Source organism: Saccostrea echinata, unplaced genomic scaffold, assembly GCF_033153115.1.
Source record: "Saccostrea echinata isolate AGI-Se365-2 ecotype Australia unplaced genomic scaffold, CSIRO_AGI_Sech_v1 ptg000057l, whole genome shotgun sequence".
NCBI classification, from domain to species: domain Eukaryota; kingdom Metazoa; phylum Mollusca; class Bivalvia; order Ostreida; family Ostreidae; genus Saccostrea; species Saccostrea echinata.
The window spans coordinates 387,304-397,406 of record NW_026889806.1 but is presented as its reverse complement, the minus strand read 5'-3'; the positions used below and the strand labels follow the sequence as shown (position 1 = coordinate 397,406).

Below are 10,103 nucleotides of genomic sequence, written 5' to 3'. Positions count from 1 at the left end.
ATTTGGATTTCCGTTATTTTTAAAATAGAGGCCAAAATGCACAGAGTTTGTTCAAATTTGACTATAGTATTCATAGAGCGCAAGCTTGCTCAGGTACCATATTCACATATTTCATTGATATTATCATTCTACACATTATATCAAAAGATCTAGTCTGAGCAGACCTGCGCTCGATAATTTTCAATCAAAATACCGACGTAAAATACACTATTTTCTCTCAAAATCATTGCAATTTGGAATTTACGTCATTTTATTGACGTCATATCTAACTAATGATGTCATAGTTGATAAAAATATTTAATGCTTTGAAGTCTACAAATATCCACCTGGTTTAGAACATAATTAAAGATTTCTCCATCAAAGTTTTATTTTGGGGGCAGATATTGGCCACTACAGAATATAGTCCTTTTCACAGGCTCTTAATTTTTGTTTTGATACAGTTGTGACGTCATCGTTCAAGGTATTGAACCTTGAAGAGGAATATAAAATTATGGAAAAAGATAATGTTTTGAAATTGATTTTAAATTAAATAAGAGTTAAAATCGATCTCGCAATAGATACGGAAATTTCGCTTTTTCTGAACTTAACACATCCCGCGTGAAGAGTTATCTTTCTTCGTAACTATATGCGTAAAATTGTTACAAATAAAGAAATAGCAGCTCTTTTTAATTTGTAGAAAGTATTTTTATGTAATTAAAAAGATTAATGAAAATAGGATTTAAAAAATCAGATACACCTCAATCAGCAATTGTAATCATTTAATTTTTTTTATGAGCTTTTCATTATAATTTACATTTTATTCCGTTTGTACAATCTTTCAGGAGAATACTTCTTACAAGTAAAAATATTGTATCTTCTGTGCGAGCCGTCACGGTAGGTCTCTCTCCGTGATCGGAAGGTCGTTTGTTTGAATCACGGCCGCGACTGACCTAAGTCGACAAAAAATAGGTAGCAACTGTTCTTCCGCCAAGCGCTCGGCACTTTGAGGTGAAAGTTGCGGATTCTTCGGATGAGACCTTAAAAACCGAGGCCCCGTATCATGGTAGGCGTTGGCACGATAAAGAACCCTGACTTCTAAATGACCCTGAGTGTCAAGTAAAGGTCTAAATTTGAAGCCCTTCACCGGTATATGGTTACGTCTCTTTATGAGTGAAACATTCTCGAACGGGACAGAAAATAACATACAATCAATAAATCAATCTTCTGTGCGAGTGTGAAAAATAAACTGGGGGAATTTCTGTTTGCTTCTGCAGAGTCAGCACGAGGAATTTTGCTTGCGGAATATAAGCTTTAATCTAATCTGTAAGATGTGAATACCTGCCATTTGTCTTTTTACAGAAGGTATACTGTATATGAGTTCGTGTTTAATGTGTAATTAAGCTACATTTTCAGTATTTGTTGAACATTGGCATAAAACTAGTTAAGGATGGAAGCAATAGATAAGCTAAAGTGTGTTCGTTATGCTATTTGTGTGCTTGTTTTTGAAAGTGTACACAGCAAGGACATTATACAAGAGTATGTCAAACTTCATCATGTTATCGATGTGGAAAATGAAACACACAGCAAATGTGTTCATGATTCACAATGAATGCCAAAGATCAGAGACAGAGCTCAAAAAAGAGAACGAAAGCAGTGAACAAATAAACATGGATTCTGAAGGGGTACAAGACATGGAACCTGATGGAAACGATAAAGAGAACGAGTTAAAAAAGAATCGGAATGAAAAGGTACAAGAAATAAAAATAGACTCCTTTGTAAAAACAGACACACAAGAAGGAAAGTTTGAAGCCGATGAATATTGCTCTGTTACAAACTCGGGACAAGACACAGAAATTGTAATTAACGGTAAGACAAAATGGAAGGAAAAAAGTAAAAAAAGGAGATAAATAAAATGAAGAAATAATTAATGAATGAAAAATGGAGATAACAAACAGTAATCAAGCTCAGAATCCATTGAAACAACACAAATCGGGATCAGAGCAAATAGGGACCTCTAAAAACATCAGAGTTGGGATCAGGTGCCATGGAGGAGTTAGCATCCCCTGTCAACCGGTCACACCCGTCGCTCCTTGTCATGATCAGGCATACGGAAAAATCCGTAGACAATTCAGTGTGGAAATAATGGTCTCACAATAAGGATGAAAAGTCAGTCAGCATTCGACTAAATGATAGTTTGTATTTGCTGACAAGGTCATTGTATCGACCATAAAACTTGCAAAATGTTGACTTCAATCGAGACTCTGTATATCTTTGTATCATCACCTTATTTGTCAATAGCTTGCCTCGTTTTAGAAATTGTTCGTACATGGAGCATGCTCTTGTTTATTGAATCAACTTGGAGACATAAACTCCATATGCAGGTGATAAGGGTATTTTGCTACAAAAGTAAGAAAGTTAACGATATAAAATTTAAAGTCATCACTTTTATCATAAAGTTTTGTTGCTAAGTTACCATTAGGTCTTTTTTAAGTAAAATATCCAAATATGAAACAGATGTGTCAGTCTCTGTGGAATCTTTTATTTCATGTTCACGGGGATATATCGAGTCGATATATGAATGGAAGTAACTATTGTTAATTGATAATACGTAATCGATATATCGAAATGTCGAGTTGAAGGCCACAGCAAGCGTTTTTCTTCTTCTCATGTAGAAGTTTTGAATAAATTCTGCTTCATATGAATACAAAAATAGGTCTGCGTAGAACGGGGCGCAATTGATACCCATGGAAATTCCAACGAATTGTTGGAGGAGCTGAAAAAAACTACATGGATATTGTCAGTCAGAAACTAAAGCACCTTTTAAATATCAACTTCAGAGTACTTGTGTGGACAATCAGAATGCTTTTTAACAAACTATTTTTGCAAATGACCAATGACAAGGTAAGTATATATTTACGAGTTCCATTTTTATTGAAAAAGCAGTTGTCTATGATGTCAAAAAGCCTGGACTTCAATTTATGGTGGGAAATGTTGTATATAGTGTTAAAAAGTCGTATGTTTTGATGTTATTGAAATTGGTAAAATATTGTGATTTCAAATTTTCTGAAAGTTCCTTGGGGTTTTCAAGTATCCACATACAATGTATCTGATTTATACCAATCTCGAATATACTGTTGTACAATACTCCTGAAGTTTCTCCTTAACTACAATAAATATTTTAGTGAGGAGTAAAGAAAGAGGCGTGGTAGAACATGTACATTTACTGAAACCCGCAATGTATCTTTGTAAGGATTTTTATGAAGTTTAGGAATCCAGTAAATATAGAATAATTCATATTTATTCTGATTGTTGGGAGTATTTTTTTCTTCCTATTTTAGAGCCCGCGGACGGATTAGTCCTGAGGTTACAGATTTAAAATCAAATACACACTAAATATGAATAAATACAAGTACTAGTAACACAATTTACTCTTTTTAGATCGGCATCGCATTTTTTATGGTTGTGTACCAAAAATTCTAAATTCACTGAACAAATTAATCTTTGTTACAATGCGAAGAAAAATCCTCAGATGGTGATGATAATTATAATTAATAATTATAATGTTATTTTTTTCCCTTTCCGCTAGTTAGTTTTCCCAGATGATTTTTTTTTATTTTAGGGTCGACGCTAATCATAGAAAAAACTTGAAATGACCTTAATCACTTCGGTTATCTTCTCTTTTTCCGCTAAAGACTTGAGATAAGGAATAAATGGTAATATATTTTTAAATAAAAAAAAAGATTCTATTCATATTGACCTCTATATGAGATTACACAGGAGACAAGGAAAAAGAGAACATTTCAATGTATTTATTGAAAACCCGACTAAAATAAACAAGAGGCCCATGGGCCACAACGCTCACCTGCGTAACTTTGGCCCTGCTGTTCTTCACCAGATTTCCCCCTTGTAATACATATTGTGGCCCCACCCTATATTACTATCCCCTGGGGTCAGGATTGGAACAATTTAAATTCTACACTATTCCAGGATACTTTCTTGTAAGTTTCAGCTTTTCTGACCCAGTGGTTCTTGAGAGGAAAATTTTAACAGATTTTCCCTATATATTTTAATGTAAAACTTTGATTCCCGATTTTGGCCCACCCTACCCCTAGGGGTTAAGATTTGAACAATTTAGAATCTTCACTACCCTGGGATGCTTCCATGTAAGTTTCAGCTTTTCTGAAGAAGATTTTTCCTATTTATTCATTGTAAAATTTTGATTCCCCTTTGTGGCCCCACCCTAACCCAAGGGGTATTGATTTGAACAATTAAGAATTTACATTACCCCAGAATGCTTCCATGTAAGTTTCAGCTTTTCTGGCCCAGTGGTTCTTGAGAAGACGATTTTTAAAGATTGTTCCTATATATTTTTATGTAAAACTTTGATTCCCCATTGTAGCCCCCCTACCCCTGGTGGTCATGATTTGAATAATTCAGAATCTTCATCGCCCCAGAATGCTTCCATGTAAGTTTCAGCTTTTCTGGCCCAGTGGTTCTTGAGAAGACGATTTTTAAAGATTGTTCCTATATATTTTAATGTAAAACTTTGATTCCCCATTGTAGCCCCCCTACCCCTGGTGGTCATGATTTGAATAATTCAGAATCTTCATCGCCCCAGAATGCTTCCATGTAAGTTTCAGCTTTTCTGACCCAGTGGTTCTTGAGAAGAAGATTTTTCCTATATATTTTAATGTATAACTTTGATTCCCCATTGTGGCCCCACCCTACCCCCAGGGATCATGATGTGAACAATTTAGAATCTTCACTACCCCAGGATGCTTCCATATAAGTTTCAGCTTTTCTGGCCCAGTGGTTCTTGAGAAAAAGATTTTTTAATGATCCCACCTTTTTTTGTTTCTTGATTTTCTCCCCTTGTAAGGGGGCTTGGTCCTTCATTTTAACAATTAAAACTTCCCTTCACCCAAGAATGCTTTGTACCAACTTTGGTCAAAATTGGCACAGTGGTTCTTGAGAAGAAGTTTGAAATGTGAAAAGTTTACAGACAGACAAACGGACGGACAGACAGACGGACGGATGAGGGACGAAAGGTGATCAGAAAAGCTCACTTGAGCATTCAGCTCAGGTAAGCTAAAAATTGTAAATACTTTTTACTTTTAGATTTATTACACTGAGTAACTGCAATTGATAAAAAAGAAAATTTATCATATTCACATCATTATTTATATTTTATATTATCTGTAAGTTAGAAATCTTATATTTTAATATCATCTATTAGAATGTAACAATTATCGAACTTAAACGAACATGATTATGAAGTGTTTTGCAAACATCACTTATAGCCCATGCCATACAGCTTAATGAGGATTTATTTCAAAGTTGTAGAGAGATAATTCACAATGAACACTTCAGAATTCATGTCTTTTTTTATCTTTCGTTTCATTTAGGACTCCTTCATTCTTCCAGAAGAAAGTATGGACGGACGTTCTGGTTGTTGAGTTCCAATCTCATTTTGTTGTCAAAATGGGGTAAGCTGTATGGAAAAAAATGCCATAAATATTTAATTCATTCGTAATAGTGTTATTATTGAAATACTTGAATTTTAAAATTAAGAGAACTAAATCAAACCTTATCAGTCCCGTATTTACTTGTTGTTAGCTTTGGTCTTGTTATCTGAAAGCGTGTATAGCAGTTTTAAAGAACCTTAATTATATTTACATCTACTGTCTTGTATTAATTACAATCATCCAACAATGAAATTAAAATGCAGTTAGCAAATCTGTATGTCGCCACATCAAACTCATAAATTAATTATAAAAAGTCACGCCGGTATAGACAAATAATACTAGTTTTTACAGAAACCATACTACATGAAGTATTTAAGGTCACTAATTAGCTATCTCCTGCTTGTGTGTCTAGCAACCATTTAGAAAAGTTTCTATCACTCCCATCCAGAGCCTTTTTACTGTGTATTTAGATAAGAAAAATATACCTGAGCATGAAAGGCTGGATCTTGGAAGTGTCTGTCCATGGAAGCATAGGTATCTTTGCTGTCTGATGGTTCCCAGTGGTCATAACCCCGGTTCTCAAAGGACTGTAAGTTCTACAAATGTCAAATTAGTAATGTTTGCATAAGATAGCTATAAAATGAAAAAGGGGAAGTTAATGAACAGTGGTCGATCTCAAAATCTGTGAACAGGTCATAAAAACAATTAAAATCATATTCAATACCCTGCTTTCTGTGAAACGACTGTGTGTAACATTTGTTTTTAAAAAGTTGTTTGTTGAAAATATTACAGTTTGAATTATTACAGAATACTGGCAGAATTCAAACAGTGTTAGTTGTCCAAATATTCACGGCGTAGTTAACTAATTTTTATTATCATTATTATAATTTTATGGTTTTCTGTTTCTTTGAATCCATATATTGGCATTTTGTTGCTCATTTTCTTGTTAATTATCTGAATTGATAAAATTTTCTACATGCTTATACAGCTACTTACTCAGTAGAAAGTCTGTGTCATAAATCTGGAACCTTTCATATCAATTTAAAGAAATTGAAACTATTGTATGTTGTTACCCACGACCGAGTGTCATGACTTTCTCAAAAGACAATGACTAGTTTAGGTAACTGGAACATAGTTCAAAATACAATATTGAAACCATTTAGGTGAGGAGTAAAGAAAGAGGCAGTTTTGGATATTCCTCAAAATCATTATCCTAGTCCTGTCATCACAGTAACTTTGAATTTGTCAATTCAAGAATGTTTATTTTCCTACTTTTTAATAACCATTAATATAGAGGATATTAACAGTTAAATATAAAAATACATGTATTTAAAAACAGGTGTGATGCATTTATGATTGTTATGTTGAAGAACCATAGGGCAAGAAAAGATTAAACGTTGTGTAAGAGCTCTCTTATAACAAGCTGCTGGAATTCCGTTGGGGTCTAATTGTGCTCCTTAAGTTGCCGACCCGAAGCAGAATTTATTCAAAAACCTACAGGAGAAGAAGAAAACACTCGCTGTGGCCTTCAACTCGACATTCAGATATATAGAGTCGCCCGAGTGGCGCAGTGGTTAGAGCGTTCGCTTTAGAGTCGCGGAGTAAGGAGTTGATCCTTACGTCGCGGGTTCGAATCCCACTGTGGGACGTGGAGACCGGTCTTTCGGATGAGACCGTATAAACCGAGGTCCCGTGTCGCAGTAGGTGTTGGCACGAAAAAGATCCCTCACTGCTCAATGGCCCTAAGTGCGGAGTATAGGTCAAAATTTGTAGCTCTCCATCGGCAAATGGTGGCGTCTCCATATGAGTGAAAAATTCTCGAGAGGGACGTTAAACAATAAACAAACAAACAAACAAACAAACAGATATATCGACGACGTTTTCTCAAATAACAATAGATACTTCCATTCATATGTCGACTCGAGGTATACCAGTAAATTCAATTAATAGATTACCTCATAGTCTCCCACATCTGTTTTGTATTTTTATGTTTTACTGAATTAGTTGCCGACAATGGCCAACTAACAGCCTAAATTGTATGACAAACGTGATGACCTCAGCTTTTCCCCCGTCAACTTTCTTTAATTATGTAATACCTGCAAATGGTGTTTATGTCTCCCAACTTGTTTGATACTCAAGGACAAGCTCTGAGAACAATCAATTCTTAAACCAAGGCACCGTTCACGGTAGCTCAGTCGGTAGAGCGCTCGCTCCGTGATCGGGAGGTCGTGAGTTCGAATCTCAGCCGCGACTGACCTAAGTCGATAAAAAATGGGTAGCAACTTTTCCTTCGCCATGCGCTCGGCACTTTGAAGTGAAAGTTGCGGGTCCTTCGGATGAGACCTGTCACGGCAGGCGATCATTCACTGCTCAATGGCCCTGAGTGCCGAGTAAAGGTCAAAATTTGAAGCCCTTCACCGGTATCTCTATGTGAGTGAAAAATTCTCAAATGGGACGTAAAACAACATACAATCAATCAATCATTAAACCAAGGTAGGCTACCGACAGACAAGTTGATGTTACAGGGATTTCAACATCCTCGTTTAGAGTCAGCATTTCTTAAGGTCTATGATTGTTTTAATGACCTTACAAGCAAACGTAACCTATCATTTGGTCGTATTCTGACTGACATATTTCATACCAATTGTTAGGCCTTTGTTTTATACTAAATTTGACTAAGGAATATTCCGCCTACCTGATCAATACATAGGGCTCACGGCAAATGTACGTGTTTTGTACTCTGTTAACAAATCTGTATTGTTTGTAGGTTTTTTAGATCGATCTCTGTTTGTTATCTTCACCATTTTCATGGCATAGCTTCAATTATTTTTTTCTTCAAATATTTAGCCCTGAGCTTGACTAAGGTCGCATCATGGGGTCAAAGTTTTTATTAGGGATGTATGGGAAATATTTCGAAATCATTCTCTAGAAACCAGCTGATGCAAAGTTATCTGTATTAATATGAATACATTGTTTACATAAATAAGGCAGATGGCCACAAGAAGGTTTTTCATTTATTAGAATATTCATTGGGGGAGGGGGATGACTCAGATGTTGGATTGTGCATGAGGTTCTTGTTGTACGCTTCTTCAAGGACACGACTTCAATGTGTAGTGATGCCTAGGAGAATAGGAACTTGGAAACATCAAATTCGATTCTGTCAGACAAGAAAAGCAGAACCTTCTCGTTCTTATAAATTAAAGTATTGTAAAACTGCAAGAAGTAAACCACGTCTTGTCACGTTAGCATATTAACGAAGTACGAATAAATCACAAAATAAAGAGGGAAACTGGTTTACAGAATAAAAACAGGCGAAGCACACTAATCGGAGACAGAAAAAACAAACCACTTGATCCGCTGTGTCTTCGTCCCGTGGTAGGGGTTTTCTGTGGTATTCGTCTGGGCTAACATACCTTCTATCATACATCAAATTCTCACGGTCGTCAAACCTAAATGTCAATTACACACTGTTAATTAAGTATTATTTTGAATATTATATTAGATGACATACTTCTATTTGACTTGTTTGTTATAATATTGGTTTTTTAGAGAGTAATAATGTCCAGAAAAATAAAATGAATTTCTAATGGAAACTCTTACTGCCAAATTATAAAACCCCCATAAAGAATAAACATGTATACCCTGAATCATAGCCATATTTTTGATTAGATGATCCCGCTTTCTTCCTTGCACACTGTATGACGACGGCAAAGAGGAGAATAACAATGATTCCCCCTCCTACACCAGAAGCGATGATTGTCCACAATTTCCATGAATAAGTTTTACTCTCACACTGACTACCTGAATAAGTATACATATCATCATCTGTGCACCTGAAAAATATTTATAAAAACAACTTCATAAAGATTATACTCTTCTTGTTAAAAAGTATTTTAAAAAATCCCCTTTCAAAATCATAGGGCGGACTTCTATTTTTCTCCTGTTGTGGCCCCGGCCTAACTCCAGGGGACGTAATATGAAAAAAATTGATTTACAGTATATAATGAAGCTCGCAAATAAGTTTCATCTTTTCTGGCCCAGTGGCACCTAAGAAGATTTTTTTTAAAAGATGAACCGAATTTTTACGAATCCTTTGTTATCTTCTCTTAAAAGAGGATGTGGCACTTCCTGTGAACAAACTTAAATCCCATCTACGTATGTATGCTTTATGGCAAGTTTTGTGGAAATTGGCCCAGTGGTTCTTGAGAAGAAGTCGAAAATGTGAAACGTTTACAGACTACAGATTACACACGACAGACGGACGCCGGACATTCTTCGATCAGATGCAGGTGAGCTAAATATAGTAAAGTTTCTTAACTCCATCGTTAAAACGTAATAACGTCCAAATTTTATCAATATGCAAACATGTAGGCAATCATGACTTGGACTTACTTGCAAAGGCCAAGATAATGTGTGCCGTTGGTCTGTACATAGCATGATCCATGATCTTTTGAACAAAGACCATTATCTTTACAAGGGGACGACAATATGCAGTTACTGCCGTTGTTTTCGCAATGAAATCCTTTATAGTTTGAGAGAGCATTTTGGCAAATGTTTGAATTACACACAGTTATGCTGGAGTAGGCCAAAACTACAAGAAAATTAAATGTAGTTTTAGGAATAATTCAAAATGATCTTTAGAATTAAGAAGTTCGAGAT

The 10,103-nt window shown here is 35.4% G+C and overlaps 1 protein-coding gene across 1 annotated transcript; it reads right to left on the bottom strand.

The window, feature by feature from the left end:
• Positions 1-5,127: 5,127 nt before the first annotated feature.
• On the bottom strand, positions 5,128-9,885 carry LOC133174203 (uncharacterized). Its single transcript, XM_061309273.1, has 6 exons — positions 9,837-9,885; positions 9,086-9,277; positions 8,791-8,893; positions 5,930-6,040; positions 5,566-5,610; positions 5,128-5,470 (listed from the first exon to the last, which is right to left on the bottom strand). Exons 2-6 carry the CDS (start codon positions 9,259-9,261, stop codon positions 5,456-5,458), a joined length of 450 nt encoding a protein of 149 aa, XP_061165257.1. The 5' UTR covers positions 9,262-9,277; positions 9,837-9,885; the 3' UTR covers positions 5,128-5,455.
• Between the last annotated feature and the right edge of the window lie 218 nt (positions 9,886-10,103).

What these genes read in the sequence shown, in the direction of transcription:
- LOC133174203 (XM_061309273.1), bottom strand. Translation starts at nt 9,261, where the DNA reads ATGTATACTTATTCAGGTAGTCAGTGTGAGAGTAAAACTTATTCATGG. An exon ending in AAATATGGCTATGATTCAGG is followed by an intron (nt 8,894 to 9,085) that starts GTATACATGTTT and finishes ATTGACATTTAG; the next exon opens with GTTTGACGACCGTGAGAATT. An exon ending in AAGACACAGCGGATCAAGTG is followed by an intron (nt 6,041 to 8,790) that starts GTTTGTTTTTTC and finishes TGACATTTGTAG; the next exon opens with AACTTACAGTCCTTTGAGAA.